At 49.6% G+C, this 16,995-nt stretch overlaps 6 protein-coding genes across 6 annotated transcripts; 4 read left to right on the forward strand and 2 right to left on the reverse strand.

The window, feature by feature from the left end:
• Positions 1-1,294: 1,294 nt before the first annotated feature.
• On the forward strand, positions 1,295-3,140 carry PFICI_01392 (uncharacterized protein; the record flags this gene model as incomplete). The annotated part of the gene is made up of 5 exons (XM_007829973.1): positions 1,295-1,706; positions 1,811-1,978; positions 2,054-2,474; positions 2,531-2,640; positions 2,695-3,140. 5 exons carry the CDS (start codon positions 1,295-1,297, stop codon positions 3,138-3,140), a joined length of 1,557 nt encoding a protein of 518 aa, XP_007828164.1.
• A 1,928-nt stretch (positions 3,141-5,068) lies between these two features.
• Positions 5,069-7,212, forward strand: PFICI_01393 (uncharacterized protein; the record flags this gene model as incomplete). The annotated part of the gene is made up of 2 exons (XM_007829974.1): positions 5,069-5,748; positions 6,051-7,212. 2 exons carry the CDS (start codon positions 5,069-5,071, stop codon positions 7,210-7,212), a joined length of 1,842 nt encoding a protein of 613 aa, XP_007828165.1.
• Positions 7,213-7,467: 255 nt separating this feature from the next.
• On the reverse strand, positions 7,468-7,985 carry PFICI_01394 (uncharacterized protein; the record flags this gene model as incomplete). The annotated part of the gene is made up of 3 exons (XM_007829975.1): positions 7,468-7,788; positions 7,871-7,884; positions 7,943-7,985. The coding sequence occupies 3 exons, from the start codon at positions 7,983-7,985 to the stop codon at positions 7,468-7,470; spliced, it is 378 nt and encodes a 125-aa protein (XP_007828166.1).
• A 1,601-nt stretch (positions 7,986-9,586) lies between these two features.
• PFICI_01395 (uncharacterized protein) lies at positions 9,587-12,037 on the forward strand (the record flags this gene model as incomplete). Its single annotated transcript, XM_007829976.1, has 3 exons — positions 9,587-9,841; positions 9,919-11,554; positions 11,607-12,037. 3 exons carry the CDS (start codon positions 9,587-9,589, stop codon positions 12,035-12,037), a joined length of 2,322 nt encoding a protein of 773 aa, XP_007828167.1.
• Positions 12,038-13,954: 1,917 nt separating this feature from the next.
• PFICI_01396 (uncharacterized protein) lies at positions 13,955-14,862 on the reverse strand (the record flags this gene model as incomplete). The annotated part of the gene is made up of 3 exons (XM_007829977.1): positions 13,955-14,382; positions 14,445-14,656; positions 14,765-14,862. The coding sequence occupies 3 exons, from the start codon at positions 14,860-14,862 to the stop codon at positions 13,955-13,957; spliced, it is 738 nt and encodes a 245-aa protein (XP_007828168.1).
• Positions 14,863-15,887: 1,025 nt separating this feature from the next.
• Positions 15,888-16,647, forward strand: PFICI_01397 (uncharacterized protein; the record flags this gene model as incomplete). Its single annotated transcript, XM_007829978.1, has 2 exons — positions 15,888-15,944; positions 16,096-16,647. The coding sequence occupies 2 exons, from the start codon at positions 15,888-15,890 to the stop codon at positions 16,645-16,647; spliced, it is 609 nt and encodes a 202-aa protein (XP_007828169.1).
• Between the last annotated feature and the right edge of the window lie 348 nt (positions 16,648-16,995).

Genomic DNA, 16,995 nt, shown 5'->3' on the forward strand with positions numbered 1-16,995 from the left:
TTGTCTTTGGCCATGATTTGCTTCCGCCATTTCAACGCATTGCATGCAAATGGCGGGACTTTGGACATGAGTATGTACTAGGCCCTCACAACTGCCACTACCGAAGCATGCGAAGAGACAAGAGTCGCTAGAGTGATCGGCGAATGCACACTTCTTTAACACCTTTACTTTGTGTGCCTCGACGTAGTGACACTGCCTATAAGTGGTGATTTCGACTGAACAATAATATCTATGTCAGTAGATGGAAGGAGTATTTGATTATTGTTGGAAGATATTGCCCCGAGAATCTCTTACCTATACACATGGTATATTTGGTGCTGGTCTATATCCGGTATCCTGTTTCTTGTTCTTTGGTTTTGGGATTATATGAATTGCTCTCAGTATTCCAGCGATCGTGATAATTCCTTAAACAATAGAGAATGGACAGAATCTGTACCAGACAGACTCAAACAAGTTATAATGCTGCTCTGCAGTGTCTAGAATGAATGTGAATATGGTATGTTCGTGTTGACTTTAGCTGACTCCTCGGGACTCTCCTCGAGTCCCATTTTTGGGTACATGACTATTTAAGCCCAGTGTAAACATCTTTGTCTTGACCTGTCAAAGACCGGTGACAGTGCCGCTGAGATTCTGCTTTGTTACTGATGTTTTGATGGCCTTTCATCGTGGGTGGCTGAGTGAAGCACACGATAAAGAAGTTCATGTGGCGTTGGATTTTGAGAAGCACAAGTATATACTAGCATAACTCAAGCATATGATTTATAGACTCTGGATATTTCTCAAGCACCATTTTCAATGGATTCAAGCTTTCTGTTTCTACCGAAAATATAATCAATCGTGTTCATAATGTTTGTGTATCAAAAGAGTTGTGTTTCTTACTTTCTGATATACGATTTAGTATCTGACCGAAATTGTCATCTCATAATCATGAGCTTTTCGTTTCTTTCCCTTTTTTCTTTTCCAGATAGCACCAGTATTTGTATGACAGGCAAATCCATTTTGTGACATACACCGCAAAAATGATCATGATGAACAAAGAAAAATAATCACAGGCAATAATATTTCACGCCTAGCCAACAATCTGACCAAAGATTCTTTGTCTCCTTTTTTTCCCCTCAAATAGTCCAGAGAACAATGACGCGACCGCTGCAAGCAGAGTCATCATTCTCTGGAGGAATCAGAGTTTAACGCATCTAATCTCCTAAACTACACGTAACCACCAGTCCAAATATTCTTGTCTTCCAAGTCACATAGAAGCTTCACAGAAGAATAGGAACGAAATTTTTCATCCACTATGGATCTGCTTGACAAAATCATTACCGTGGATCTGCTCGACAGAGTAGAGCTCATCTTTACCCATGATCTGGTCCCCATCATTGCCATCTCCGTAGCCACTTATGCCTTTGCCTGTTGGCGGGATCTTCAATCGACCAAGAAGACAGCAGTCGCCAACAGAGTGCGCCGACCAGGCAAGAGCTGGCGGGTACAGGAGCAAGTCCTCCGCGGCCGGGCGAACCACGACCAGAACAAGAACACCAAAGGCGCGGTTCACATTGGAGGGGAGCCATTGCGTCAGGTCAGTGTGCTCCATGACCGAGCCATGCACCTGTTTGGCGAGGTCGGCAAGGAGTGGAAGGACGACACCAAGACCGAGGAAATTGCACCACAATCAGTCACTGGTCCTACTGCAGCGACGCCCAGCGTGGGTAAGTAGGACGTCTCGACCCCCTTCGATCGATATGCACCTACGACATACATACCATGTCATGTGTGTATATACCAGAGAGTCAATGCTAAGTGATGGGCACAGAGTCGGAAGAAAAAGAAGATATAGTGGAGGATGAGTTGGGAAATGATAGTTCAGGTGAAGAGGTCCCAAAAGACCCTCAGCTGGGAGAACATAGTCCAAGTGATAGAGAATTACAGGATGATCAGGACCAGCCTGAAACTATAGAAGAGGAGGGTGGAGAAGGCCGAGGTGAGAGAAGTTTCTCAAATACACAATCATTTAACAAACTGAGTTCTTGTTCATTGACTTTTTCCCATTGTGAAGAGCTTGCCATCGATACCGAACTTGGATTATTCCAATCTGCCCGACCCAGAGTGAGCGCCTACATAGATAAGGGCAGAGAACATTTGCGTAAAGCCGGATCCTGGTTCGGCCTGCCCGAGCCTCACTCACCGCTCAATGTTTTGAGAAAAGCATCACGTCTCGAATGGGCTTTGTTCATGGGTCTCAAAGACGTTACAAAGTCTGGGGTCATGTCTTCAGCTGACACCATTGCGGAGAGGGTCAAGCCAAGCCCTCAAGCCGACCTGGGCCGCAGAGCTGCCTTTGCTCATCTCGATAGTCTTGACTGGGAGGAGGTGCTGCGCGCCAATGCCTACCGTATGGATGAGAAGGAGTACTATTCCCTCGAAGATTCCATCATGGCTTTCTTGGGTTATCAGGGGCCAACAAAATTTCCTCAGAGGTAAGCCGTGCCAGAGACTGGAATGTAAGGCAGTAACATTGGCCTGATCTCTGCAGACCTGTCACGAAGCAAAGAACTTGGCCGACACCACGGGAGAGGTTTGCTGAGGGCAAACGCCGACGCTCGAGCCTGATGTCTACTCTTACGGAGGAAGATATTGATGACGGTGTGCCATCCATGTCCACAAGTTTACGAATCATACATGACTAAACAACAGTAGATATCTTATTAGACGATTTGGAAGAAACTCCAGCGGCCATTTGGGAGGAGCACATCTCCGTTGTGAAGAAAAGAAACGAATCCAACCAAGAGACCTGGTTATCGCGAGACGAGAAGTATAAGCTCCGAAGCAGGAGACTTGGTCTTTTGCGGATGGTCCAGGAGGAGCGGGTGCAGGAGGCCCAGGGCGAACTCGGCAAGGAAAAAGGCGAAACGCTGGCCCTGCTCACGCAGGCCGACAACATTGCACGCCTGGCCCGTAAGCATGTCAACTTTTTGAATCATGCGTACGGCAAGGCCCTCGAAAGAGAAAGCATGTCGGACGACAACATCCGGTACTGGGAGAATTTCGGAACGGGCCACGAAATGGACCATTTTCCAGAAGAGTTGCGCAAGCGGATTTTGCGAGATGATCTCGATCGCAAGAGACGGTTCCGGTCAACATAACGAACCCCTCAATGACCTTGCCTATTCTTCCTGCATGAGAAGCACGTGTAAGCATGTCAAGTTGGAAATTAAGTCTGCGCATTGGTGGACTGTATACCACTACGATATGAAACATTGTACATGGGTCTATGGAATATAGCTTAATAACAATCGCAGCGGAGCCCTCCGTTGCAAAACGATGGAAAGGAATTCACACGGGGATAACTCCACTTGGTGCCAGTATGCTTGATATTGTAATGGGGCATGTATCTCATTCCAAACTTGCAGCTGTTGTGTCGTCATGATACGATGGTAACTCTCCTCTTAGAGGACAACGAATATGCCTCTGACTTTTCGACCGTGGTATGCGGAGCTCTATTGCGCCAGAAGATCTAATCATCTCGCCTTATCCTCACTGACAAGAGAATACAAACTGGGCAACATGTCGCAAGCTGTTTCGGCTTGTGGGCAGCGGACACGGGAGGACACGAACCGAGGAAGCACCAATAAGGCAGCCGCATGTCGCTGCAGGGATCGAATCAGACTGTCTGAGAGCCCAAGACAACGTGAAAGCATTTCCGCCGTCGTGGGAAAATTCCATGATGGGCCCGTTAGGATCCAGCTCGACTTGATGTAGACGTAGGACTCTGCAGTCCTTCTTGCCACGTGGGCCTTTATATTATTATGTGTCCCCCCATCATAATAGCACATTGAGACTGAAGATGATGGTCAAGTTGACAGGTCATCACGAATAGAACACATGAGGCCTAAGTTGAGCAAGGAAGGTATCAAACCCATGCAAAGAGCCAAGCTGACAATAGGCCATCCATCCATCAGCCCGGGGGCCGGCTTTGGCTGCTGGAGCATTTCAGCTTCTCTCGTAACGCAGCCGTAAGCGAACATACATGAGACTGACCACGGCCGCAAGAAGGTCCACCCCACTTTCTTTTACAAAAAAGATAATGTAGTCTTCCAGAGAGGATCCATGGGTCCATTTTCCGTAATGGTAATGGGATCGGAAAACTGCGTAAATATATGAATTCCTAGATAAGATGCCGCCATAGTTTGCCTGTCTGATTTCCTTCCCTCCCCATTTACGGTTCCGTGCGTCTGACCCATTGACTTCGTACCGAAAGGCAACCGAAGTTGGGGGCGATCTCGGGCATAATGCCATGCAGGGTGCCTGGATTTTTTGGAACCAAGATACCCGCATAAGGGACCTTTTGGCTTCGGGAGAGGCACAGAAAAAGACGAGGATCTTTGCAACGCGTGCGCTCACTGTCTTGTGTGTCTAAGTGTCTACAGGGTGCGATAAGCGCTAACATGATGCAGCAGCACATTCTTGCAGTGCGGAACTTTTTCCAAAGAGGCGTGCTTGGGCTGAGGAATATATGCGAGGTCATTGTTTTTTTTTTTTTCCCTCCCCCTTCGCCAAATGTACAGAGTCCATATGCATGTACGAGTTATGTCCACGTTATATAGTGCCCACAGCCTGGCCCGCGGGCGGGGGGTCGGAGTCCAGGGGGTATGAATTAGGGAATTTGGGGGACGAAAGTGCTGAAAGTGCGGCCGAGAAACCAAAAAAAAACTGGCTGGGCGGGCCCAAAAAAAAAAAAAAAAAAAAGCCAAGACTTCATGTAGGGCACTTTTGGCTCACTCACTACTTTATGTACTCAGACATACCGAACAAACGAATGAACATGGTCTACGGCCACTCTAGGCAAAGCCTTGTACTTGTCAGATCATGCTTGTTTTTTTTTTTATTGCTAACATGCTGCCAATGCACCATGTTATACAACACTGGTGTCGTATATGAGGGTGCCCGAATACTACTTTTCTGAGACGTCCCTTGCGTCGCTATGGCAGAAGGGGATCAATCATTCTATAGTCGATTTTCCTAGTCTCGTCTCCGGGTTTTTCTCTCTCTTGCATTTACTACAGCGACCATGATGGCCGCGTTTCCATACAGCACCACCTTGGATAACGACTATTCGCATCTTTACGAACCCCTCATAGAACAGCAACAACAAATTAGACTATTTTTCTTAGATATTCACGACAATTGCCAGGAAAATGAACCCATTAGCGGCACTCTGGTCCCTTTGGGCCTCGACGACGCCAAGACTCGATTTATAGCAGTATCCTACGTCTGGGGTGAGCTGGACATATCGCAAGCTATTCTCATCAACGGCCGTCCCTTTCCCATTTCGACAAATTTATTAGACTTTCTCCAATCCCATCGACGGCGGTGTCGAGACATGCCCGATTTGCGCATGTTGCCGCTATGGATTGACTGCATCTGCATCGACCAGGCCGACGTGGAAGAGCGCAACAGCCAGGTCGCCCTGATGAAATCCATCTACACAAACGCCGGCATGGTCATCTCCTGGTTCGGCGCATCTTTCCATCTGTGCGACTGGACTTTTGAGGTGCTGAGGAACTTCAAGGAGCAAATAGACAAGACACAGCACTCTGATGTCTCAAAGGTCTCAGATGTCAGATGGCTTGACTTATTCCCGCAAGCATGCAAGCAGGACCCCTCCTCCGATGGACTCTTAAAAAGCGTTGTATGGGATTCAATCAGGGAACTCTGCGATCATCCATATTGGAGTAACATCTGGATATTCCAGTAAGTATTCTGGAAAAAAAAAAAGTGCTCATCGTTGGTGGCTCCCGACTGTTATTCCTTGGTGCAAGAAAGCCGATATCTGGAGGATGATGACAACTTTGAAAAGTTCCTCGCGTGAAACCTTTAGCTAACTTGCCATCGCCCTTTAGAGAAGTAGTCTTGGGGCAAATAGTCATGTTAACTTGCGGAGACGATGTGATACCTCTTCAAGACGTCATACAAGTCATTCGATGGCTTGACGGCATCAATGCGTCGCTGAGAAAACCCGACAGTATGGAAAATGCAATCTGGAATACGATCAGCTCCCGGGAACTCTCTCAGCAAGTTATGGGCCTGCAGTCCATTCTGCGTATCTGGGATGCACGAGAAGTCAAGGACAGCCAAGGCTGGGCACTCCTCAATGTGCTGCGCGACCACGACGCGAGCGACCCCAGGGACAAGATATATGCCAGTCTTGGCGTGACGGGCTTGCAGATCATCCCCGACTATTCGAAAAACGTCAAGGACGTATACGTCGAGGCAGCAGCAACCCTCATGAAGGACCGGTTCGAAATGATGCTCATGCTCTCTGGAGAAGTCGACACGGAGTTATTATCGTCAGAGCCTCTAGATTTGCCATCTTGGGTCCCCGACTGGAGTCATAGCACCCCCGGACTGTACTGCTTGAAACACCCATACGCAGCGTCGAGAGGCGCCCCGACGGAACCAGGGCCTGTCATTGACGGTTATAGCCTGAATTGTTCCGGCGTCGTCTGCGACGAGATTATAGCAGTCGAGCCTATACTAACACCCGAGGACTGCCTGGACTTTTGCTGCAGATACATGACCAGCCGGACGACTGACAAGTATCCGTCTGGGATACCGCATCTGCGGGCCTTGTTTCAACTGCTGCTATCGGACTGGGAGACCATGCTCAACTGTCGAGCAGAGCCAGAAAGCATGATATTCCAAGTCGTCGCCTGCGGCCTCTTGCACATCTTTTTGAGCTTTGAGATCAAGTATAGGGAAAAGATGGGCAGAGCGCAGATTGATAACCCGCTCTACACGCTAGGCCTTGCATCAAAGGAGTCGGACCTTTCCACGACATTCTGGAACAAGATTGTGGGAACTCGCGCCGAGTCATTCAACTGCATCATCACAGGCCCGCGTGAACAGCAGCCAGCAAATATGAATGCTATTGGGGCGCAGTACTCGGCGACGGTACTGACGGGCCTCGCAGCGGCAATCAAGGATAGAAAGATCTTCCACACCAAGAATGGTTATGTAGGGATCGGCCTCGAGAGTGCAGATGTAGGCGATCAAGTTTGTGTCGCCTTTGGCTGCAACTTGCCCATCATCCTCAGGCCCGAGGATTCGTACTACAAGCATATTGGACCAAGTTACGTGGTCGGCTTGATGGAAGGCGAGGCCATGACGGACGTGCGGAATGGTAAGAGGCATTCGCAAAGATTCGAGATACGGTGACACCACGTGCCCTGCATTTAAAGTAAGCATCTCAGACCAAAAATGGTCATTCCTCAGCCATTGGCAAAGCCGGGCAGAAACCTAATAAAGCATATACGTAAACACAAAATCAAAATCTCAAACAAGCAATGGACGGGGATAGATCACTTCAAGATGCTAAAAGCATTGGTTTAACTTTTATTGGGAGTTTTGAGATCTGAGACCTATGGGCTTGGCTCTTGGGGCGCCCCCTTTGAGCTTCTGAAAAGATCTCCATTAAGGGAGGGCAATGGCCTCAATCTCAACAGTCGCGTTCTTGGGCAGAGTCTTGACGGCGACGCAGCTGCGGGCGGGCTTGTGGACCATCCACTTCTCGTACTCCTTGTTCATCTCGGCGAAGTCGGCCATGTCGGCCAAGAAGATGTTGACCTTGACGATCTTTTGGATCGAGGATCCGGCCTCCTTGAGGACGGCCTCGAGGTTCTTGAAGCACAGTGCCGTCTTCTCGGCAATGGTGCCCTCAATCAGGGTACCCTGGGGGTCAAGGTGAATCTGACCAGAGCAGTAGATTGCGGTCGGGGTCTTGACAGCGTGGGACTGTGTGTTATGGCGGGGGGTGAGTAAAAAAGGTACCATCAAGTCAATTGTCTTTAAGAGAACAAGAATAACAACAACTCACGTAAGGGCCAACAGCTGTCATTCTGTTAGTCACGTTACTGTGGATAGGTTATTTGAGTTGCGAAACACTTACGAGGAACAATGTCCTTGGCAATGATGGTGGTAAGGTCAGACATTTTGCGTAGAGGCTGGACGGACACGTTTCTTCTCAATGAGGTTCGAGCAATATGTGTTGTGGATGTGTACTGAGCTGAGAGCAGGAGATTGGATCTGGCTGGGAGGAAACGAAGAGCTGCCCGCATCATTGGCGAATTCCAAAAAGCGACCTTTTTTGTCAACAAGAGGGGATGCGTCGGTCCTATGCGATGTGGGTTAAAGGCGGAGAGACGCCGCTCCGTACTTCGGACAGCAATTGGAACAGCCAAGACCTGAGTGGCCGCGCCCGGGGATCCGCCCGTTCCCCTCTTACCTTTTACTTTTAGCACAAGACTACCTAGGGAGATAACTTGGGGCTCTGAGCTCTCCATAGTAGCAGTAACTTCGCCTACCTGATTATTCACGCAACGATAGAGTGACACAACTGGAGCAGAGGGTGATTGTGAATTGAAGATATGATGATATTTTCAACTTTGGTTGCAGGCATAGATTGGCAACCCCCCACACTCAGTCCCCAGATTTTCGAGCAATCATATATAACGGTAGTGGTATAGGGATGTTCGTCATATACAACCCGGACAGTCACCAAAGAACGGCAGTTGTTTAATTGTATCGCTGTCGCTAATGCATACGTTGCTACGTTATACCGGACGTGTACCTGCCCCATCTAACCAGCTAAGCTTTCGAAGCTGCCAGCACTTGAGAAGCTCACTACTCACCCAATCTGAAACGTCATACGCAATTCCATAGCACATATTTCGTGCAATCTATTCACCCTCAGTCCATTGGCATGTGAAGCAATTGTCAAGTCTGCATTGGCAATCGGCCGAGAGTGTACATGGTGTAGAAACATGCCGTGTCAACCACCAATTGCATGATTACCAGTTTCTTCCCAGGCAATGATATATTTCTTTTTTTCTCTCTCTCTTCTTATCGTTATCAATCACAAGCTCGCTGAAGTGAAGTCACAGCAATCAATGAGTGGGTCCCTCAAGAAACAAAAGACAGCTTCCCGTCCCCATGCCGTCCCAGCTCTCGATCTTGGTTTGCTAAATAGGGCGGCTCCAAGGTCCAGGTCCGGGTCAGGGGTGCGGAGCTTTTTCACGCGTTGGAACTGCCAAGTGGCCTGAAAGCTGGTCCCCACCGACCCCCTGCGCTGGAAAGTCAAAAGTCGCAGCAAGCAAAGGTCTAGACAATAGGAGAAAAAGGGTCCTTCTGCTTTAAACACTTGAACTTCTTCCATTTTCCCCGATATCTTCTATCTCCAGTCGCTATCAGCTTGTAAAGGTAGGATCTTCCCATCTTTACAGGCCTTTCGACCGTTGAATTGGCCAACAAGCCGGCCGCTTACTTGTTCTTTTTCTTTACTTTCTCCCGTGAGTTGTCCAAATCCTCCATCATCTCTGTCGTACCATCCTGGATGGACCTTGTACCTGCCTGAGATCATACAAGCTCCCTGGCCTGGCGAAGCTCACTGCTACACTACAGACAATGTGGCATTGACAGACCGAAAGCTCATTCTTGTTGACCTGCTTGCTGACTCCTTCCTTCAAATTGTCTAGTCTTCGATTCGTACACTCCCTTTCTGGCCTGTTTAAACAGGCATTGAACCCGCCCTACGATGGTGACCACCGCCGTATCCCAGGGCAATTTGCGCCAGCGCAACCCCGGGTCGAAAAAGAAGTCAGGCTCGCCTGGCCCTGACGATGTGCAGTACGACAGCCTGATCAAGTCGAACAAGTCAGTCACGGGTGCTGGCTCTGAACTCGACTACAAGATTGCATTGGCCGTCATCACCGTCCTGGCCTTCATCTCGAGATTCTGGGGCATCAGCCATCCAAACGAGGTCGTCTTTGATGAAGTTCACTTTGGCAAGGTATGATCACTCCCAGCTTCAAAGGAATCATGAAGCACACAGAAAGTGACCAAGCTGACATTCGCGTCTGTATCTAGTTCGCTTCCTACTACCTCGAGAGAACCTACTTCTTCGATGTCCACCCTCCTTTTGGCAAGCTTCTTTTCGCCTTCATGGGCTGGCTGGTTGGCTACGATGGACACTTCCACTTTGAGAACATTGGCGACTCCTACATTTCCAACAAGGTTCCTTACGTCGCTTTCCGCGCCATGCCCGCTATTCTCGGCTCCCTAACTGTTTCCGTCACGTACCTGATCATGTGGGAATCTGGATACAGTCTTCCTGCTTGCGTTGTTGCTGCTGGTCTGGTCCTCCTGGACAATGCACACATTGGCCAAACTCGCCTCATTCTGCTCGATGCCACTCTGATTCTTACAATGGCCTGCAGTCTTCTCTTCTATATCAAGTTTTACAAGCAGCGACATGACCCTTTCAGCCGCAAGTGGTGGAAGTGGCTGATCCTGACGGGTTTCGCCTTGTCCTGCGATATCTCGACCAAATACGTCGGTCTGTTCGCATTCGTCACTATCGGTTCAGCTGTGGTTATTGACCTCTGGGACCTGTTGGATGTCAACAGAAGTGGTGGCGCCCTCAGCGTCCCTGATTTCCTGAAGCATTTCGCCGCCCGGGCTTTTGGTCTCATCATCATGCCCTTTATCTTCTACTTATTCTGGTTCCAAGTCCACTTTGCCATCTTGACCAGATCCGGTCCTGGCGACGACTTCATGACTCCTGAGTTCCAGGAGACTCTGTCCGACAATGTCATGTTTGCTAACTCGATCAACATTGAGTACTACGATACCATCACCATCAAGCACAAGGAGACCAAGGCATATCTTCACAGTCACGCAGGCAACTACCCTCTGCGCTACGATGATGGTCGTGTCTCGAGTCAGGGTCAGCAGGTGACTGGATATCCCTTCGAGGATGCCAACAACCACTGGCAGATTCTGCCCATGGATGGCAGCGAGGAATTGGGACGCGTCGTCAAGAACCACGATTTGGTTCGTCTTCGACACGTTGGAACTGACACCATTCTTTTGTCGCACGACGTTGCTTCCCCTTACTACCCCACCAACCAGGAATTCACCACTGCTCTCGTTGCGGATGCTCTCGGTGATCGCAAGGAGGATACCCTATTTGAAGTTCGGATTGAGAACGGAAAGAATGGACAGGAATTCAAGAGTGTCGCGAGTCACTTCAAGTTCATCCACAACCCCAGCAAAGTCGCCATGTGGACGCACGAGAAGCCTCTGCCAGATTGGGGTCACCGCCAGCAGGAAATCAACGGTAACAAGCAGATCACGCCTAGCTCCAATGTCTGGCTCGTTGAGGATATTCCCTCTATTCCCGCTGGTCACCAGCGCCGTGACAAGCCTGTCAAGGAGGTCAAGCGTCTGCCGTTCTTGCAAAAGTGGTTTGAGCTGCAACGTTCCATGTTCTGGCACAACAATCAGTTGACCAGCAGCCACCCCTATGCCAGCCAGCCGTACCAGTGGCCATTCCTGCTTCGGGGTGTCAGTTTCTGGACTCAGAACGACACGCGCCAGCAGATTTACTTCTTGGGTAACCCCCTTGGTTGGTGGATTGCAAGCAGCTTGCTCGCTGTCTACGTCGGTATCATTGGTGCCGACCAGATTTCTCTGCGCCGTGGCGTTGATGCGCTTGATCGCCGTAAGTGGATATGATGGGTCTTTCTGAAGAATTGTATGCTAACTGCGTCTAGGCACTCGTACTCGACTTTATAACTCGACTGGTTTCTTCTTCCTTGCCTGGGCCACTCACTTCTTCCCATTCTTCGTCATGGGACGTCAGCTGTTCCTTCACCATTACTTGCCGGCTCATCTCGCCTCAACTCTGATTGTTGGATCATTGGTTGAATTTGTCTTCAATGCTGACCCAGCCTCCGAGGAAGCCAGCTACTATGCCATTAAGGCTGGCAAGAAGCAACCTTCCGCTAAGCGATTCGTCACTGCTCGTGAAAGATTTGCTGGCACGAGCATGGTCCCAGCCTGGATTGCTACAGGAGTCATCTTGACTATTGCTGCTGCCAGCTGGTACTTCTTCCTGCCCCTTACCTACGGATACCCCGGCCTCAGCGTTGAACAGGTCGTCAGCCGCAAGTGGCTCGGCTACGATCTACACTTTGCCAAATAAGCAAATGTTGCCCATGGATCCGCTAGAGGACAGATAGACAGATTGCTCTTTACACGGAGCTCTGCGCATTCACATCTTGTAAGATTAGTTAGGGGCATATTGGGAGTTGTGAGTTGGACTGGGTCACTCGGCGAAAGGAACTCAAAAGCTCTTCTTTTGTTTTTTAAAATGATGTCACAGTGACACTGCTCACTGTCAAATGAGATAGTAATGCAATTTATTACTGCTCACAGGTTTATTGGTCCAACCAGAATAGTTCTGTTGTCAAACCCACCCTGAACCAGACATGTTTGGCCATGGGAATGAGACCCAAGCATAGCTCCATCAAGTCCACATCTCTTCTTCCCCTCCCCTGTCATTGCAAAGACTATGAAGACTTCTGTAGTGAACGGAGATGATGTGCAAGCAGCATATCAAAAGGCATCGAGCGGCCTGGCACCGCGCGCTTCGCCATCATGCTGTGGCGTCGACAGTTCAAGCTGCGGCGACAGGGCTGTCCACTGGGGAGCTTGACGGCGCAGCGAGTTTCGATGTTGACTACACCATTGATGGGTGCCATCTTGATGTCCCCGTTTCCTTTTATTCTTTCTCTTGACTTTGAAGATGTTGTGTGACGCTGGACTAGGTAAATGTCTCCTTGGTGGGGGAAAAAGGTCTAGAGATTTGAAACATGTGATTAGTATATGCACGTGGTTTGTATGACGAGTGGAAGAAAACAAGATTACCTGTCGCAAAAGACTAATGTTGCGCAAGGGAATTTTTCTTGTATTTATCAAATCGGGGGCTTGTAAATAGGAGGTTTTGCTGCGGCTTTGTGTTCTGTGTCGATTTGAGGATACCTAGGTTATCGCTGACCGGCAATAGGCAACAGGCCACAGGATTGGGGTTTCTGATTTTGCAAGTTTTGGCCGATTAGTGTTGTGACTCTTTCTTCCCTTTGCAAACTGGCGGCGCACTCTCTCGCCTCTCATTCGTCCAATGAAGGAAATCTGGCGGCTGACGGCTTTTGCTTACAGCTGCTTTGAATGGGGGTGAGTTTCATTTTGGATTATTTGATTTCTTGCCTTTCGAAACATTGCCAGAGGGCATTAATTGGGACTCGGGGAAATAACTTGCCGTTCTCCTATTGGTGTTGTATACTATCGAGGTAATATGCATGCTTTGGTTGCCTAGAGACTAGTGACTGTAATATCACTTTCCTGGAAGCATAGGCTGAGAATCTCTATTCGAACAACTAAGTTTGACAAGTCATGAGTATACCAAGCCGCAGATTAGTACTTTCCAGGATACTAGGCCAGTAATACAGTATATTGCTCTGGTTGACAAGTCAATGTGCACAAAATAGTGTACGACTGGGGACTCAACTGACTAACCGTGTTGGTTCAAATATGCCAGGTTAATTGTCAGCCGAGAGACTAATCATATAAGTCCTATAATATTCCGGGGCAAAGTACTGAGTGTTTCGGCTCCGAAGCATTATACTCGGAGAAGCTCAGGCAAACAGCGGCCCATCTATGGAATGACAGGGATATTCAAAATCACTTGCGGATTAGGAGGTTATTATCACAAACTTGCTGGCCATCCATGACGCACCGAATACTAAGAATGGTTGAATGTGTAGATGCAGTGTGCATAATTCGTAGACTGACTGACACTCAAACTACTATCGCTCGTAGTTCTACACATTCTGGCCGAGCTAGAAAAGGTACGTCTGGCGCATAAATATTGATATTGGAGGGTCAAGTTAAAGGCACATGCAGTCAGGATTTTGGGAAACCTCTATTATTCAAAACCCAAGAAGGCCCCAGGCGGTGGTATCGTTATGCCCGCCTGCCGGTGGTATCTACTCGCACATTCTATACAATATATACGTCCCGCAATTTTTCTTTCTTTCTTTTTTATGCAAGGGAGGCTTCTTTACGTCTCAGCGTAGACGTAGGTGCTGGTGGACTCCTCAACGGGGAACTCAATCTTGGACTCCTCAATCTCCTTGCCGTCGACCTTGATGACACCTCTCATGACATCGCCGGGCACAACCGGGCCGACACCCTTGGGTGTGCCGGTGATGATGATGTCGCCCTTTTCAATCTTCATGACCTTGGAGATTTCGCTGACCACGCGGGGAATCTGGAACAGGAACAGGTTGGTGTTGTCCTGCTGCTTGATCTCGTTGTTGACGGACAGCGAGATCTCAATGTTGTGAGGGTTAGGGATCTTGGACTTGGGGATGGGGCCACTGATGGGAAGGAAGGTGTCAAAGCCCTTGCAGATGGACCACGGAAGACCCTTCTTCTTGGCCTCCCACTGTGCGTTTCTTGCAGTCATATCAATGCTGAGAGCGTAGCCTGCAGAAACCGGTCAATCACGTGGTTCAAAGGCTATCAGTATAGGAGGGGAGATGACGTACTCTCAATGGCATCGAAAATGGCCGCCTCTTCGGACTCCTCAATGTCCTTGACGTCCTTGCCCATGATCAGGGCGAGCTCAATTTCATAGCTCAGCTCGACACCCTTGGGCCGGATGACGGGACCCTCTCCCTGCAGCAAAATAGAGGTAGATGGCTTCAGGAAAAAGAAAGGCTGCTTGGGCCGGGCGCTGTTAAGCTCGGCAATGTGGTCTCTGAGGTGTATTGTCAGCCAATACGATTCGATTATACTTGATGGCCAGCCGACCCGAAGACGACGTTGTGTCACGGGGACCGGCAGCAGCCACGGGAGAGATGCTTACGCATAGTTGCGGCCAATGGCAATGACCTTGCGTGCGTTCTTGAGAGAGGCTGCGGTAGACATTGTGCGGCGGAAGACGTTTGTACGGAATGCGTTCATGGTGAGCTAGAATCAGACGGCAGTCAGCGGGCGTGGGAAGTCCTGCGGGATATATACAAGCTTCGAAAGGGGGGGTCGTTCTGGCAGACGGAGTATTCCAGTCCAAGCTCGACCGAGGAAAATAGAGGCTCTCCCACCTGTTGGAGACGTGTGTGACACAGTGGCTACGGTATACTAGGGATACGGGATAAAGATTGGCCCAAAAGGTTGAACTATGGTTGGGATTCTGCTGGGAATTGCGTCCAAGGTCTGCGCGTGCGGAGGTATTTCTGTATCCGAAGCTCGGCTTGGGGCCCGAAGTCCAAAGGTCTGAGGCAGGTTACGAAAGCGGATTTCCCGGAGACTGGAGCCGGGCCTTCGTAGTCCGAGCGATAGCGCACCCGTAGGCGAGTTCTGGACGCCTATCTTGGTGGTGACATAGTGGATCAGCGCTTTGGATTCGCATTACCTAGACACTGCCGACGGGCTCGTTTGCCTGCTAAGAAATCAGCTGCCAATGGTTGAATGGTGCTAGCACTCCCCTGTAAAAATGACTTACAGTGAGGAGGGGCGGGTTGAGACTTGGCGGCATAGACCCGACGGGGCACGTACCAAGGAGGCTCTAAAGAGCTCTCTGAATTGAGGGGTACGAATTGAAACGTCTCTTCATTGCTCAGCCATTAAATCCGCCGTTCATTATTCGCTGGAGCCGCCGCATTAACATCACCTCCAGCGGGGTTCGTGACGCGGAGAAAGCTCCCCAAAGCACCCGCCTAACCCGCCCTGATCTGCCATCTGACCAACTGACTACAAGACTGGTAGGCGCGTCTTCCCCACAAAAAAATTAATAGGACAATTCCCGCTGCTTGGTCCTTCGGCGATTTTCCCCATGCACCACATCGGAGGTTCGACTGACACGATTCAGCACCTGAAGCTATCCTAGACCCTGAGACTTGAGTTGCATCGTATCCATCGCTTTACATCCACCCGAGACCAGACCCGATCCTCGCTCTTATCAAAAACACGTGCCCACGTCATTCATCACAATGGAGGCCCTTCAGCTGGCCCAGATGCTGGCCGATTTGAACGACCTCCAGGCCGCTGTAAGTGTGAACACATATCCCGCCCCTCATCTTGTCGATCGCCTCTCGCCTCGCCTCACTGTCGGCGACCGTCTCCTTGCTGTGTCGCATCCGCTCTACTCCCTGAATATGATCACAAGAAGCTAATCCGCAATTATTCTGTCTTTTACAGCAAGACCAAGGTGCCGCCAAAGCCCTTGTCGCCGCCAACAAGAACCTCGAACGTGCTATCACTGCCAAAGATGTGCCGACGCCTACTTCCCAGCTCCAGTCCAAGGGCGCCGGCACACCGGTCGTGGACAGTAGAACTGCCACGCCGGCCGGTCGCTTCGACAAGTTAGGCCGCCGCATATTCAGCCCGCCCATGTCGAGAACAAACTCCTTCACGCCCTCTACATCCTCCATGCCCGGAACGCCCCGGAAGGAAGAAGTGAGCAATACTCCCCGACGTGACACATGCGTACCCGAGACTCACGCTGACAAGGCGTACCAGATTGATGGCGATATTGACAGAGCATCTACTCTTCTGTCACTTTACGAGATTCGCGCCAAGTTGAAGGAGCAGGACAATAGCAGCCTCCTGAAGGCACGGGAAAAGATTAATGCACTTGCAGCGAAGCAAGCTCAGCTGGCAAAACAGCACCAGCAGGTGCAGCAGAACTTCCAGACACAACAGCAACAACCAAAGCTGCCTACATCACAACCTAAGGATATGCGAAACTGAACACCAATACCTAGACGACGAACTACACAAAACTTGATTGCATTTTCTGTTTGGGCGTTTTGAGGATCATGGGGGAAAAAGTCATTTGTATGCGAAATCAACGCATCATTCATATTGTGCCACAGAACGCCTTTTGGTCAGCAAGGTCATTCTTTGCGATCTCATTTTACCGTTGGACGGCAATTCCGACATGAGTGGCGTTCATACTTGTTACTCAGGGCGCAAAGGAGTATTTATGAGAAATGACGTTTGGACTCGGAGATGAAAAGTTTATACCCGCCTCTCTGAAGAGAATTATGTTACGAAATGGATTCTGAGCTGTGTTCTCTGTTCTTTTCCTACGCCGCC

This window comes from Pestalotiopsis fici (assembly GCF_000516985.1).
Source record: "Pestalotiopsis fici W106-1 unplaced genomic scaffold PFICI_Scf_1, whole genome shotgun sequence".
NCBI lineage: Eukaryota > Fungi > Ascomycota > Sordariomycetes > Amphisphaeriales > Sporocadaceae > Pestalotiopsis > Pestalotiopsis fici.